The sequence below is a fragment of the Euprymna scolopes genome, chromosome 40 (genome assembly GCF_053919585.1).
Source record: "Euprymna scolopes isolate OS-2025 chromosome 40, ASM5391958v1, whole genome shotgun sequence".
NCBI lineage: Eukaryota > Metazoa > Mollusca > Cephalopoda > Sepiida > Sepiolidae > Euprymna > Euprymna scolopes.
This window is the reverse complement of record NC_136521.1, coordinates 22,194,504-22,212,635: the sequence shown is the minus strand read 5'-3', so window position 1 is coordinate 22,212,635 and position 18,132 is coordinate 22,194,504. Positions and strand designations below refer to the sequence as shown.

General features: G+C 25.5%; 1 protein-coding gene across 4 annotated transcripts in view; it reads right to left on the bottom strand.

The window, feature by feature from the left end:
• The window catches only part of LOC145265423 (coiled-coil domain-containing protein 57-like), a 146,831-nt gene that overhangs the window by 68,966 nt on the left and 59,733 nt on the right, over positions 1–18,132 (bottom strand). For all 4 annotated transcript variants that reach the window (XM_080121253.1, XM_080121251.1, XM_080121252.1 and 1 more), the window contains one exon: positions 12,961–13,123. In XM_080121253.1, the coding sequence (XP_079977379.1) occupies positions 12,961–13,123 (163 nt within the window). The remainder of the gene's footprint in view (positions 1–12,960; positions 13,124–18,132) is intronic.

The window sequence follows — 18,132 nt, the reverse complement described above, 5'->3', positions numbered from 1 at the left end:
ATTGCTTATTCTTATTACTTATTCTTATTGCTTATTCTTATTACTTATTCTTATTACTTATTGCTTATTACTTATTCTCATTACTTATTCTTATTACTTATTCTTATTACTTATTCTTATTACTTATTCTTATTACTTATTCTTATTACTTATTCTTATTGCTTATTCTTATTACTTATTGCTTATTCTTATTACTTATTCTTATTGCTTATTCTTATTACTTATTCTTATTGCTTATTGCTTATTCTTATTACTTATTCTTATTGTTTTTTCTTATTACTTATTCTTATTACTTATTACTTATTCTTATTACTTATTCTTATTACTTATTCTTATTGCTTATTCTTATTACTTATTGCTTATTCTTATTACTTATTCTTATTACTTATTCTCATTACTTATTCTTATTACTTATTCTTATTACTTATTCTTATTACTTATTGCTTATTCTTATTACTTATTCTTATTGCTTATTCTTATTACTTATTCTTATTGCTTATTCTTATTACTTATTCTTATTGTTTTTTCTTATTACTTATTCTTATTACTTATTCTTATTACTTATTCTTATTGTTTATTGTTATTACTTATTGCTTATTCTTATTACTTATTCTTATTGTTTATTGTTATTACTTATTGCTTATTCTTATTGCTTATTCTTATTACTTATTCTTATTACTTATTCTTATTGTTTATTGTTATTACTTATTGCTTATTCTTATTACTTATTCTTATTGTTTATTGTTATTACTTATTGCTTATTCTTATTACTAATTCTTATTGCTTATTCTTATTACTTATTGCTTATTCTTATTACTTATTGCTTATTACTTATTGCTTATTCTTATTACTTATTCTTATTGCTTATTCTTATTACTTATTCTTATTACTTATTCTTATTGTTTTTTCTTATTACTTATTCTTATTACTTATTCTTATTACTTATTCTTATTGTTTATTGTTATTACTTATTGCTTATTCTTATTACTTATTCTTATTACTTATTCTTATTACTTATTCGTATTGCTTATTCTTATTACTTATTCTTATTGCTTATTCTTATTACTTATTACTTATTCTCATTACTTATTCTTATTACTTATTCTTATTACTTATTGCTTATTCTCATTACTTATTCTTATTGCTTATTCTTATTACTTATTCTCATTACTTATTACTTATTCTTATTACTTATTGCTTATTCTTATTACTTATTCTTATTGCTTATTCTTATTGTTTATTGTTATTACTTATTCTTATTACTTATTGCTTATTCTTATTACTTATTCTAATTACTTATTGCTTATTCTTATTTCTAATTCTTATTGCTTATTCTTATTACTTATTCCTTATTCTTATTACTTATTCTTATTGCTTATTCTTATTACTTATTCTTATTGCTTATTCTTATTGCTTATTCTTATTACTTATTCTTATTGCTTATTCTTATTACTTATTCTTATTACTTATTCTTATTACTTATTCTTATTGCTTTATCTTATTACTTATTCTTATTACTTATTGCTTATTCTTATTGCTTTATCTTATTACTTATTCTTATTACTTATTCTTATTACTTATTCTTATTACTTATTCTTATTACTTATTGCTTATTACTTATTGCTTATTCTTATTGCTTTATCTTATTACTTATTCTTATTACTTATTCTTATTGCTTTATCTTATTACTTATTCTTATTACTTATTGCTTATTCTTATTGCTTTATCTTATTACTTATTCTTATTACTTATTCTTATTGCTTATTCTTATTACTTATTCTTATTGCTTATTCTAATTGCTTATTCTTATTGCTTATTCTTATTACTTATTACTTATTCTTATCACTTATTCTGATTACTTATTCTTATTGCTTTATCTTATTACTTATTCTTATTACCTGTTCTTATTACTTATTCTTATTACTTATTCTTATTACTTATTCTTATTACTTATTGCTTATTCTTATTGCTTATTCTTATTGCTTATTCTTATTACTTATTCTTATTACTTATTGCTTATTCTTATTACTTATTGCTTATTCTTATTACTTATTCTTATTACTTATTCTTATTACTTATTGTTATTACTTATTGCTTATTCTTATTGCTTATTCTTATTCTTATTGCTTTTTGCTTATTCTTATTGCTTCTTCTTTTTACTTATTCTTATTACTCATTCTTATTACTTATTACTTATTCTTATTGCTTATTCTTATTGCTTATTACTTATTCTTATTACTTATTGCTTATTCTTATTACTTATTCTTATTACTTATTCTTAGTATTGCTTATTCTTATTACTTATTCTTTTTGCTTATTCTTATTACTTATTCTTATTGCTTATTCTTATTACTTATTCTTATTGCTTTATCTTATTACTTATTCTTATTACTTATTCTTATTGCTTATTCTTATTACTTCTTATTACTTATTGCTTATTCTTATTACTTATTCTTATTGCTTATTCTTGTTACTTATTCTTATTGCTTATTACCTATTCTGATTGCTTATTACTTATTCTTATTACTTATTCTTATTACTTCTTATTACTTATTCTTATTACTTATTCTTATTACTTATTCTTATTACTTATTCTTATTACTTCTTATTACTTATTCTTATTACTTATTCTTATTACTTCTTATTACTTATTCTTATTACTTATTCTTATTACTTATTCTTATTCCTTATTCTTATTGCTTATTCTTATTGCTTATTCTTATTACTTATTACTTTTTTCATTATTCTTATTCCCATTGCTTATTCTTATTGCTTAATCTTATTGCTTATTCTTATTGCTTATTCTTATTGCTTATTCTTATTACTTATTCTTATTGCTTATTCTTATTACTTATTCTTATTACTTATTGCTTATTCTAATTGCTTATTCTTATTACTTATTCTTATTACATATTCTTATTGCTTAATCTTATTGCTTATTCCTATTACTTATTCTTATTCCTTATTCTTATTGGTTATTGTTTATTCTTATTACTTATTGCTTATTCTTATTACTTATTCTTATTACTTATTCTTATTACTTATTCTTATTGCTTATTCTTATTACTTATTGCTTATTCTTATTACTTATTGTTTATTCTTATTACTTATTCTTATTACTTATTCTTATTACTTATTCTTATTATTCTTATTGCTTATTCTTATTGCTTATTCTTATTACTTATTCTTATTGCTTATTCTTATTGCTAATTCGTACTACTTATTGCTTATTCTTATTACTTATTGCTTATTCTTATTACTTATTGCTTATTCTTATTGCTTATTCTTATTACTTATTCTTATTACTTATTCTTATTACTTATTCTTATTGCTTATTCTTATTACTTATTGCTTATTCTTATTACTTATTCTTATTACTTATTCTTATTGCTTATTGTTATTACTTATTGCTTATTCTTATTGCTTATTGCTTATTCTTATTACTTATTGCTTATTCTTATTGCTTATTCTTATTGCTTATTCTTATTGCTTATTCTTATTACTTATTCTTATTACTTATTCTTATTGCTTATTGCTTATTCTTATTACTTATTCTTATTGCTTATTCTTATTGCTTATTCTTATTGCTTATTCTTATTACTTATTGCTTATTCTTATTACTTATTCTTATTACTTATTCTTATTACTTATTCTTATTGCTTATTCTTATTGCTTATTCTTATTACTTATTCTTATTGCTTATTCTTATTACTTATTGCTTATTCTTATTACTTATTCTTATTGCTTATTCTTATTACTTATTGTTATTCTTATTGCTTATTCTTATTACTTATTGCTTCTTCTTATTCTTATTACTAATTCTTATTCTTATTACTTATTCTTATTGCTTATTCTTATTGCTTATTCTTATTACTTATTCTTATTTTACATATTCTTATTGCTTATTCTTATTACATATTCTTATTGCTTATTCTTATTACTTATTCTTATTACTTATTCTTATTGCTTATTCTTATTACTTATACTTATTGCTTATTCTTATTACTTATTCTTATTGCTTATTCTTATTACTTATTCTTATTACTTATTCTTATGACTTATTCTTATTACTTATTCTTATTACTTATTACCCATTCTTATTGCTTATTCTTATTACTTTCTTATTACTTATTGCTTATTATTATTACTTATTTTTATTTCTTATTCTTATTACTTATTCTCATTACTTATTCTTATTACTTATTCTTATTACTTATTGCTTATTCTTATTACTTATTCTTATTGCTTATTCTTATTACTTATTCTTATTACTTATTGCTTATTACTTATTCTCATTACTTATTCTTATTACTTATTCTTATTACTTATTGCTTATTCTTATTACTTATTCTTATTACTTATTCTTATTACTTATTCTTATTACTTATTCTTATTGCTTATTCTTATTACTTATTCTTATTACTTATTGCTTATTCTTATTACTTATTCTTATTGCTTATTCTTATTACTTATTCTTATTGCTTATTGCTTATTCTTATTACTTATTCTTATTGTTTTTTCTTATTACTTATTCTTATTACTTATTACTTATTCTTATTACTTATTCTTATTGCTTATTCTTATTACTTATTGCTTATTCTTATTACTTATTCTTATTACTTATTCTCATTACTTATTCTTATTACTTATTCTTATTACTTATTGCTTATTGCTTATTCTTATTGCTTATTCTTATTGCTTATTCTTATTACTTATTCTTATTACTTATTCTTATTGCTTATTCTTATTACATATTCTTATTACTTATTCTTATTACTTATTCTTATTACTTATTCTTATTGCTTATTCTTATTGCTTATTCTTATTGCTTATTCTTATTGCTTATTCTTATTACTTATGCTTATTCTTATTGCTTATTCTTATTACTTATTCTTATTGCTTATTCTTATTACTTATTCTTATTACTTATTCCTTATTCTTATCACTTATTCTTATTACTTATTACTTATTCTTATTACTTATTCTTATTGCTTATTCTTATTACTTATTCTTATTGCTTATACTTATTGCTTATTCTTATTGCTTATTCTTATTACATATTCTTATTGCTTATTCTTATTACTTATTCTTATTGCTTATACTTATTGCTTATTCTTATTGCTTATTCTTATTCTTATTACATATTCTTATTACTTATTCTTATTACTTATTCTTATTGCTTATTCTTATTACTTATTCTTATTGCTTATTCTTATTACTTATTCTTATTACTTATTGCTTATTCTAATTGCTTATTCTTATTACTTATTCTTATTACATATTCTTATTGCTTAATCTTATTGCTTATTCCTATTACTTATTCTTATTCCTTATTCTTATTGGTTATTGTTTATTCTTATTACTTATTGCTTATTCTTATTACTTATTCTTATTACTTATTCTTATTACTTATTCTTATTGCTTATTCTTATTACTTATTGCTTATTCTTATTACTTATTGTTTATTCTTATTGCTTATTCTTATTACTTATTCTTATTACTTATTGCTTATTCTTATTACTTATTCTTATTGCTTATTCTTATTGCTAATTCTTACTACTTATTGCTTATTCTTATTACTTATTGCTTATTCTTATTACTTATTGCTTATTCTTATTGCTTATTCTTATTACTTATTCTTATTACTTATTCTTATTGCTTATTCTTATTACTTATTACTTATTCTTATTACTTATTGCTTATTCTTATTACTTATTCTTATTACTTATTCTTATTGCTTATTGTTATTACTTATTGCTTATTCTTATTGCTTATTCTTATTACTTATTGCTTATTCTTATTTCTTATTGCTTATTCTTATTGCTTATTCTTATTGCTTATTCTTATTGCTTATTCTTATTACTTATTCTTATTGCTTATTGCTTATTCTTATTACTTATTCTTATTACTTATTCTTATTGCTTATTCTTATTACTTATTCTTATTCTTATTGCTTATTGCTTATTCTTATTACTTATTCTTATTGCTTATTCTTATTGCTTATTCTTATTGCTTATTCTTATTGCTTATTCTTATTACTTATTGCTTATTCTTATTACTTATTCTTATTACTTATTCTTATTACTTATTCTTATTGCTTATTCTTATTACATATTCTTATTGCTTATTCTTATTACTTATTCTTATTACTTATTCTTATTGCTTATTCTTATTACTTATTCTTATTGCTTATTCTTATTACTTATTCTTATTGCTTATTCTTATTACTTATTCTTATTACTTATTCTTATGACTTATTCTTATTACTTATTCTTATTACTTATTACCCATTCTTATTGCTTATTCTTATTACTTTCTTATTACTTATTGCTTATTATTATTACTTATTTTTATTTCTTATTCTTATTACTTATTCTTATTACTTATTCTCATTACTTATTCTTATTACTTATTCTTATTACTTATTGCTTATTCTTATTACTTATTCTTATTGCTTATTCTTATTACTTATTCTTATTACTTATTGCTTATTAGTTATTCTCATTACTTATTCTTATTACTTATTCTTATTACTTATTGCTTATTCTTATTACTTATTCTTATTACTTATTCTTATTACTTATTCTTATTACTTATTCTTATTGCTTATTCTTATTACTTATTGCTTATTCTTATTACTTATTCTTATTGCTTATTCTTATTACTTATTCTTATTGCTTATTCTTATTACTTATTCTTATTGCTTATTGCTTATTCTTATTACTTATTCTTATTGTTTTTTCTTATTACTTATTCTTATTACTTATTACTTATTCTTATTACTTATTCTTATTACTTATTCTTATTGCTTATTCTTATTACTTATTCTTATTACTTATTCTTATTACTTATTCTCATTACTTATTCTTATTACTTATTCTTATTACTTATTGCTTATTCTTATTACTTATTCTTATTGCTTATTCTTATTACTTATTCTTATTGCTTATTCTTATTACTTATTCTTATTGTTTTTTCTTATTACTTATTCTTATTACTTATTCTTATTACTTATTCTTATTGTTTATTGTTATTACTTATTGCTTATTCTTATTACTTATTCTTATTGTTTATTGTTATTACTTATTGCTTATTCTTATTGCTTATTCTTATTACTTATTCTTATTACTTATTTTTATTGTTTATTGTTATTACTTATTGCTTATTCTTATTACTTATTCTTATTGTTTATTGTTATTACTTATTGCTTATTCTTATTACTAATTCTTATTGCTTATTCTTATTACTTATTGCTTATTCTTATTACTTATTGCTTATTACTTATTGCTTATTCTTATTACTTATTCTTATTGCTTATTCTTATTACTTATTCTTATTACTTATTCTTATTGTTTTTTCTTATTACTTATTCTTATTACTTATTCTTATTACTTATTCTTATTACTTATTCGTATTGCTTATTCTTATTACTTATTCTTATTGCTTATTCTTATTACTTATTACTTATTCTCATTACTTATTCTTATTACTTATTCTTATTACTTATTGCTTATTCTCATTACTTATTCTTATTGCTTATTCTTATTACTTATTCTCATTACTTATTACTTATTCTTATTACTTATTGCTTATTCTTATTACTTATTCTTATTGCTTATTCTTATTGTTTATTGTTATTACTTATTCTTATTACTTATTGCTTATTCTTATTACTTATTCTAATTACTTATTGCTTATTCTTATTTCTAATTCTTATTGCTTATTCTTATTACTTATTCCTTATTCTTATTACTTATTCTTATTGCTTATTCTTATTACTTATTCTTATTGCTTATTCTTATTGCTTATTCTTATTACTTATTCTTATTGCTTATTCTTATTACTTATTCTTATTACTTATTCTTATTACTTATTCTTATTGCTTTATCTTATTACTTATTCTTATTACTTATTGCTTATTCTTATTGCTTTATCTTATTACTTATTCTTATTACTTATTCTTATTACTTATTCTTATTGCTTATTCTTATTGCTTATTCTTATTACTTATTCTTATTACTTATTGCTTATTACTTATTGCTTATTCTTATTGCTTTATCTTATTACTTATTCTTATTACTTATTCTTATTGCTTTATCTTATTACTTATTCTTATTACTTATTGCTTATTCTTATTGCTTTATCTTATTACTTATTCTTATTACTTATTCTTATTGCTTATTCTTATTACTTATTCTTATTGCTTATTCTAATTGCTTATTCTTATTGCTTATTCTTATTACTTATTCTTATTACTTATTACTTATTCTTATCACTTATTCTGATTACTTATTCTTATTGCTTTATCTTATTACTTATTCTTATTACCTGTTCTTATTACTTATTCTTATTACTTATTCTTATTACTTATTCTTATTACTTATTGCTTATTCTTATTGCTTATTCTTATTGCTTATTCTTATTACTTATTCTTATTACTTATTGCTTATTCTTATTACTTATTGCTTATTCTTATTACTTATTCTTATTACTTATTCTTATTACTTATTGTTATTACTTATTGCTTATTCTTATTGCTTATTCTTATTGCTTATTCTTATTGCTTTTTGCTTATTCTTATTGCTTCTTCTTTTTACTTATTCTTATTACTCATTCTTATTACTTATTACTTATTCTTATTGCTTATTCTTATTGCTTATTACTTATTCTTATTACTTATTGCTTATTCTTATTACTTATTCTTATTACTTATTCTTAGTATTGCTTATTCTTATTACTTATTCTTTTTGCTTATTCTTATTACTTATTCTTATTGCTTATTCTTATTACTTATTCTTATTGCTTTATCTTATTACTTATTCTTATTACTTATTCTTATTGCTTATTCTTATTACTTCTTATTACTTATTGCTTATTCTTATTACTTATTCTTATTGCTTATTCTTGTTACTTATTCTTATTGCTTATTACCTATTCTGATTGCTTATTACTTATTCTTATTACTTATTCTTATTACTTCTTATTACTTATTCTTATTACTTATTCTTATTACTTATTCTTATTACTTATTCTTATTACTTCTTATTACTTATTCTTATTACTTATTCTTATTACTTCTTATTACTTATTCTTATTACTTATTCTTATTACTTATTCTTATTCCTTATTCTTATTGCTTATTCTTATTGCTTATTCTTATTACTTATTACTTTTTTCATTATTCTTATTCCCATTGCTTATTCTTATTGCTTAATCTTATTGCTTATTCTTATTGCTTATTCTTATTGCTTATTCTTATTACTTATTCTTATTACTTATTCTTATTCTTATTGCTTATTCTTATTACTATTGCTTAGTCTAATTACTTATTCTTTGTACTTATTCTTATTGTTGTGTTAAAGTGAGACATGTCCACTCAGCTAGAGTGCTAAATCAAAAAGAGACAGAGACAGTGACGATGTGGTTTTTTTCATCGTCATAATCCTTGGCTTAATATGCTGGATTATTTATTGAATGCCTTTGAGACTTATCTGGTACTTGTGCACTTAGCGAACCGGACGTAACTCAGAAATCGCTCAGATTTGTCCGGCGCATGACGTCAACAGCCGGATAAAACCGAGCGTTGCCGATTAAATAAAAACAACAAAATAACTGTACAATGAAATTTTAAAATGTAGAAACATAAATTTAAATAAATAAAAAGCAAAAACCTACTGTTCATTTATGTTTTTTTATTAATAATTTAATTATTATTTTTTTTTTTTGTTTGAAATTGTTTTCTGTTATAAATAAAATTAAATAAATAAACAAGTTTTTTTAATAATAGGAAACTTTTTTCGTCTGAAATGTTTGGGTTTTTTTTCTCAATGTTTAACGTAAAACTAAAACAAATATTGTCATTTTTTTCCCCAGAAACAAGGTTTTTTTTTTGTTTTTTTTTACCGGAATCCCTGCGAGATATATACAGTTTTTTTTGTTTTTTTTATTCTCAGGAGGATATGTTTTCCTCAGACTTTTGAAGGGCTTCAGACGACAAAGTAGACGGAGAAGAAGAGGTAGCGATTGTGATAGGAAGCTCCTCCTTACCAACCGTGTAGCTTTCGGCTATATGGGTTAATATGGAGTCAAAAGGCTGCCTACCAAACTTTTGCCTCCACATAAACTCAATAAGATATGTGTCCAAAAGTTCCCGGTTGGTACCGCATTCTCGTTTATTTCGTTGCTTGGCTTCCTTCCACATCCGCTCCACATGATTTGTGGTTGCCTGTGTTACGGGATCGACAAAATTCAAGCTGTGGTTCACCGTCAAATGGTGATACCCATCTCCTCCCACTTTGCTATAAGCCCAGCCAACAGTCTGATACGACCGTCGTCCCCGGCAAAACATATTTTTTTATTAGTGGAAGGAGGGTTTCGGCGTTCCTATTTGGTACAGTGACCAAGAAACCCTCCTTTTCGGTGGGGTCGTATCCACCAAAGACCCAGACCACCGGTGTCAGAAGTCTGCCGACGTTGTGTTTCCTACGGTTAAATATGGACTCGTCGATTTCTACCATATGGCCTGGGCCTCCAATCTGCCGGGGATTCCTGAGAAAATAGTCCCTGCATATATCACGCAGGAAATTCTTCCAATCCACAATTGTGTGGCGAGAACGTAGCCCACATTCGCGATGAAGGTTTTTGGTCGAGGCCATCTCGAAAGCCCATAAGTATATTACTTTTAGGATGCATGAGATGGTCAGTTGCGAATTTAAGAAGAAGGTCCCATTCCTGATGGAGGTCCAACAGCGGCAACTTCTACACCTCCAAGCGTAACCGTCGGAAAGGCTTGCTCTTTTTGCTATTACACAATCCTGGCCGCAATGTAAACACCTTTTCTCTTCTGCCAACAATTTTCGTTTCTGGCAAAAGTTTAGTGCAGCCTCTGGGATCTGAAGCTGGTCCGCAAGGTTAGTAATATTCATTTTTATTTCGTCGGTTATCTTTTTAAAACTCTCCTCGATTAAGCGTTTCTTTGATTTGTTACAGTCTTCCAATTGATAGCGGTTATCTCGTCTGCTTAATCGGCAACGCTCGGTTATATCCGGCTGTTGACGTCATGCGCCGGATAACGCCGAGCGCTTGCTTAGTTACGTCTGGTTCGCTAAGTGCACAAGTACCACTTATCTCTAGCTATGCCTTTATTTATCCCTCTTTTTTTCTAATGCATCCTTATCATTTCCTGTCCTGTCAACTAACCTTAACTATTCTGCATCTAACAGCCCAAGCACTGCCATACATTTTCTCAATGTAACTAAACCAATCAAGTCTCCTGTTCTGCACAAATTCTCCATGTTAGATAAAATTTAATTTGGTTTCTGAAAGTAAGAAAAACACATTCCGTCATTGCCCAGTATAATTCAAGAAAGATAACTTCAATATAGTTCAAGGATATAGAGAAATAGAGGAGTGGTCAACCACCTCAGCAAGAATAACCTTTTTAATGACATGCAATATGGTTTCCATTGTGCTAGATCTACAGCTGATATTCTAACGGTAATATCATACAGGATTAGTGAATCTATGAAAGAGGACTTTGTTTCAAGAGCAATAGCTCTTGACATATCAAAGGCTTTTGATGGGATATGGCATAAAGGTCTACTTCTCAAAATATCCAGCTATAGAATAGCTGGCGATGTCCTCTCAATTATTAAATCCTTTCTCTCTGATAGGCTTATAAGAGTAGTCATTGATGGGCAGAAATCAGAAGCTCATAGTATTAACGTTGGCATACCTCAAGGTTCCATCCTAGGCCCAACTCTCTTCTTGATCTTCATCAATGATCCCCCAAATCACATTCTTAGATCATTCATAGACATTTATATAGATGACACCACAGTCTATGGCAACACTTCAAAGGTCAGCAATGATCAAGATCTTTCTGATTCTCTCTCTTCTGGTGCAATGGGGGAAAAGGTGGTTGATTAATTTTAATGCAGCTAAAACCAAGAATCTCTCTTTTCATCATAATCACTCTGACCCCCATCTGGCTCCAATTAAAATGAATGGCTTTCGTCTTAGGGAAGCACCATGTCTTGACAAGCTTCTGAAACTGACCTTCACTCTTAATCTGAAATGGAAAACATACATCAAATCTGTTGCCAAGAACTATCCCCTTAAATTATCAAATTCTACTCAAGTTACATGATTAATGATTATTATACTACCACCTTACATTAACCTTTATCCTCAAGTGGCCTTCAGACCTTGATAAATGTTGATTCCCTTGTAAAAACGATAATAACTCTAAATATACTGCACCAATATGGCCAATTCAAAAGTATATTGTGCAAAACATATTGAAGAAAACATGATACAAACTTTCCAAATGACATCACACTAACACTGTAAACAACAAAAATCTTTACAAAGAATGATTGAAAAAAATGTGGAAATCAAGAATTTTAATAATTTTAATAATTTAAAAAATTTTAATAATTTAAATTCTTTTAATAATTTCAACAATTTTAACAATTTCAATAATTTTTATAATTTTAATAATTTCAACAATTTTATTTTAATAATTTTAACAATTTTAATAATTTTAATAATTTAAATAATTTAAATAATTTAAATTTTTTTAATAATTTCAACAATTTTAACAATTTAAATAATTTTAACAATTTCAATAATTTTTATAACTTTAACAATTTTAATTATTTTTATAATTTCAAAAATTTTAATTATTTTTATAATTTTAACAATTTTAATTATTTTAACAATTTAAAATTTTTTAATAATTTAAAAGATTTTAATAATTTCAACAATTTTAATTATTTTAATAATTTTAATAATTTTAACAATTTTAATAATTTTAAAAATTTAAATAATTTCAAATTTTTTAATAATTTCAACAATTTTAATTATTTTAATTATTTTAATAACTTTAATTATTTTAATAATTTTAATAATTTTAACAGTTTTAACAATTTTAATAATTCCAAAATGTTTTCATTTTACCTCGTCTCTCGCTTTTTTTAACCTTTGAACTAAAGATTCAGATTTCTGGAAACCATCCCTCTCGGCAGACTCATATTTCTTTTGCCAATCCATGTTCAGCTGAGATTTGCTCTGCTCCAAAGCATTCTCACGCTCCAGTGCATCATCCATGTCTTTTCGATACCTTAACATAAAGTAATTTAAGAAAAAACAAATTATTTTATAACTTGGAGTTTAATCTATATATATAAAAGCGAAAATGTATGTATGTATGTATGTTTGTGTGTCTGCTAAAAACTTTTGACCGACGGAACAAAAATTCACAAACTTGGTATCATATTAAAGCCCCACCTTCGGACGAAAAATATCGAAAAATTAGCCCAAAAGGACCATCAGAAGTGTGTCAACTGATCGATTTTCTGCAGGGGGGGTGTCCCAAATAGGTGACATTTTAATGTTAAACATTACATATTTTTAAATCGATTTATAACTGCCCCAAAAAATATGGGCGCCAACTCTTCTACATAAAGTATACATGGGGCTGTTTATTTTGGGTCAACTTGTATTTAAAACCCGCTGAATCATGTCACGTGATCTTGACGTCAGCCAGCTCTAATGGCAGTCTGAATTTAAAAATACATATTATCGGTAAAAAAAAAAAATAACCCTTACACAAGCTAAACTATGAACTTCTACGTTATGGCAATGTTACCAAAGTTATTAGCACATTCAAAATAGTTAGATACGATAGTTAAACGAAAAATAACAAGCCAAAAATGTGAAGTAAAAAAAAATATGCTTACAAAAAATATTAACGATCAAAGTTTTTAAAAAAAAAAAAAACAGCCAGACGCCATTTTCCAGTCTTTAGAGTAAGGAAGACGAAGTGAGAGAGAGAGAGAGGGAGAGAGAGACACATACACAAATGCAAACAGAGAGAGAGAGAGAGAGAGACAAACAGATAGAGAGAGATGTCTAGACAGGAAATGAAATACGTAATTTAATAAAAAATAAAATACTGCTACGTCATCTCGTAACGCTCCCGCGATGACCTCATTTAGTGGCTATCTGTCAATCGAACCTCTTTCACTCACTTTATAACCCTTTTTTTAACACTATAATCAATTCTTCTTACTCTTGGCCGAGACAGTTAAGTGGTTGGAGTTAGTTTCACCTCCACGTTCCGGGTTCAATCCAGCCTCACAATTTTTTTTTCTTTTACATCTTTAGACACACGGGCAAGGTTTCTTTATTTTTTTTAATTCGCTTATTCTTTAGTTTACTTCCCCCCCCCTATACACACAGTGTTTGTTTTTTTTTTTCGCTGTTTTTTTTTATTTTTGGTTTTTCCGATTTTTTTAACATCATTTCAGGGTTATTACTTATCCCCCCCCCACACACACACCTATAAACACCCGGGCAACGCTGGGTACCCACCCCCCGCTAGTGTAATATAAAAGAATCATTGTTGCAATGTGTGTGTGTGTATGTGCATATGCTATGATGCACCCGGGGCAATGGGTGTATGCGTATATGTGCATGTGCTATGATGCACCCATAAAATGTATGTATGTGCATATGTGCATGTGCTATGATGCACATGTGGCAATGTGTGTATGTGCATATGTGCATATGCTATGATGCACCTGTGGCAATGTATGTATGTGCATATGTGCATGTGCTATGATGCACCTGTGGCAATGTGTGTATGTGTATATGTGCATGTGCTATGATTCACCTGTGGCAATGTATGTATGTGTGTATGTGCATATGCTATGATGCACCCGTAAAATGTATGTATGTGCATATGTGCATGTGCTATGATGCACCTGTGGCAATGTGTGTATGTGCATATGTGCATATGCTATGATGCACCTGTGACAATGTGTGTATGTGCATATGTGCATGTGCTGTGATGCACCTGTGGAAATGTGTGCATGTGCATATGTGCATGTGTTATGATGCGCCTGTTGCAATGTGTATATGTGTATATGTGCATATGCTATGATGCATCTGTGGCAATGTGTGTATGCATATATGTGCATATGCTATGATGCACCTGTGACAATGTGCATATGTGCATGTGCTATGATGCAACTGTGGCAATGTGTGTATGTGCATGTCTGCATGTGCTATGATGCACTCATGACAATATGTGTATGCATATATGTGCATGTGCTATGATGTACCCATGACAATAAGTGTATGTGTATATGTCCATTAGGGCAGGTCGATTTTGGAACCCTGGTGAGGCAATGGGGCGATGATAGTTGGGGTTTAACATTGAAAAGACCTACACAAAATATTTTTTTCAAAATCGTTATCTTTGCTTGAGAAAATGACTTTAAAAGTTGAAAAATTAAATTAAGTTTTTTGGGGGAATTGTCAAGAACGTCCTGTCATCAAAACAAACCGTACTGTTAAGAAAATGGAATCATTATTTAGAATATGTTTTAAATTACATTTTTAAATAAAATGAGTGAGGATTATGAATTAATAAAATAAATATTAACTGTAAAGGCAAAATTATGTTGTTTTTTTTTTTTTAAATAATAGTGACCAAAGTTCGCTTTTTCATTTCAGGAACTTTTTTTGGGTGGAAACATTTTAGATTTCACCGTCTCAAAACACGCTCGTTATTGATATTGACAATTAACGTTTGTTTATTATTTAATTTGAGAACATTACGATTTAGGTTTAATTATTTCTAAAGGAAAAACCAAAAAGACTATGTATTATTACATTTCAAATGAACGTCAAAAACATTATTTTTGCACCAACCTAATATTTCACATCAAATTCTATTTGAAATTTTTATTAAAATATGGTAATACTTTAGTTTTATATTAAAAAAAAAATAGTCCATATAATTTTATTCTACACATTCTTTACGAAACATAATGTAAATCTTCAAGTTTTTCTACTTATTAAAAAAATACTTTGCAGAAAATTAGTGTCAAATTTTTATTTCTTTTATTTTTAAGGAGTAATTGTTTTTAAGCAGTATTTTTCTTCTAAAATTATAGTTTTAAAATCAGATAACCCACAAAGATTACTATGAGTAAATAAGGAAACTGCTTTAAAGGTTATTCGTTATTTGTGCATTTATGTTATTGTACTAAAATAACTTTATTATTTAGAAAGCCATTCTTAACATGGGAAAGATAGGAGGTTGTGTTGTAACTATTTTGTACTTTCACCTAACAATTTAATAAACAAAAATTTCATAAAAATTAAATTTAACTTGAAAATACTATTAAAAATAGCATGGTAACATAGCTACAGCAAGAATGAATCTCTTTATGGATAAATTCATGTTATCGAAGAAGGAGCTAAAAATGTCTGAACTAAACACAACTATGCCTCTGATTTGGTTTGGTCCTCTCTTCAATACATCTAATTCAACTCTACAAAGTTTTTCATTATTTCTTATAACTAGCACTATGTAACTAGTACATATGAAACTGGAAAATAGCCTAAAACAGTTTCCTTCAGTTATAATCCATTTATTTATTTTACTTTTCTGATTAGAATGTCAGTAAAAGCATAACGTTCAGTTTTAACAAGTGGTTCACAAAATTTGCTGGTCCACCTTGTCGTTTGGACAAAAAAGTACCCCCAACTTCACGACAAGTCATCCAGTTTAGTTATCCCTACTTAAAAAATAGTGAGATTTCTAAGTTAATTGTTAAGGAATTAGTATTTGGCAAGCAGTTAATCCACAATTGCCCTTGTTAGGGGAACGTTATATAGGACAGAATGTCAATATATTTTGCTATAAGGGGGCCAAACAGATTGACAGGAAATCTCTTGCAGCATCCAAAGTGAAAAGAATGAAGGAACTGCTAAACAGATTGTTTGATATATTTTCTTGTAGCTGTAAATTTCCTGTCTTGAGATGTGATGACTTTGCAGTAAAGTGCAAGACAGAAAATTGTCAAAAGGCACATAGTCTGCACTTGTCCTCCTAACAACGAGGTAAAATTAATTCTATAGATTCACCTTTATGATATTACTATTAGCACATCAGCTGTAGATCTAGCAGAATGGAAACCATATTGCATGTCACTGAAAAGGTTATTTTTGCTGAGGTGGTTGACAACTTAAATTATTAAAATTTTAAAAACTTTTTAAATTATTAAAATTATTAACATTATTGTATAAAATGCTATGAAAATGAAGGATTTCTCAACACTTTTCTACACGATTTTTAAAATTAAATGCTCAATTTTCTGTTCAAATAGGAATCTAATTTTTGGTATCTGTTCTTATCTCATCAAATCCCAACTATCATAACCAGGGCCATGTTGATTTTCTGAAAAAAGTTGCAAACCAACCTGCCCTAAACTCCATGTGCTATGATGCACCCACGGCAATGTGTGTATGCATGTGCTATGATGCACGAGTATCAATGTGTGTATGTGTCTGCATATGTGTGTGTGTGCTATATGTATGGAAAAATAGATGCACATTACAAATTTAAATACCTTATACTAAATTAACTCCTCTTCAGCAGACAATACATATGTTATTTGGTTTATGATGTACAATATCTATCATTTTGTTTTTGATATAAAGTGTGTTATTTTCTTTATGATATACATGTGTCATTTTGTTTATGATATAGAATATGTTTTATTTTGTTTATTATATACAATATGTGTTATTTTGTTTATTATATACAATATGTGTTATTTTGTTTATTATATACAATATGTGTTATTTTGTTTATTATATACAATATGTGTTATTTTGTTTATTATATACAATATGTGTTATTTTGTTTATGATATACACTATGGGTTATTTTGTTTATGATATACAATATGTGTTATTTTATTTATGATATACAATATCCGTCTTGTTTTATGATATCAAATTTGTGTTATTTTTTTTATGATATACAATATGTGTTATTTTTTTATGATATACAACATTTGTTGTTTAGTTCATGATATACAATATGTGTTATTTTGTTTATTATATACAACGTCTGTTATTTTGTTTATTTTATACAAGGTGTGTTATTTTGTTTATGATATACAAGGTGTGTTATTTTGCTTATGATATACAATGTGTGTTATTTTGTTTATGATATACAAGGTGTGTTATTTTGTTTATGATATACAACGTGTGTTATTTTGTTTATGATATACAATATGTGTTCTTTTTTATATAAAATATGTGTTATTT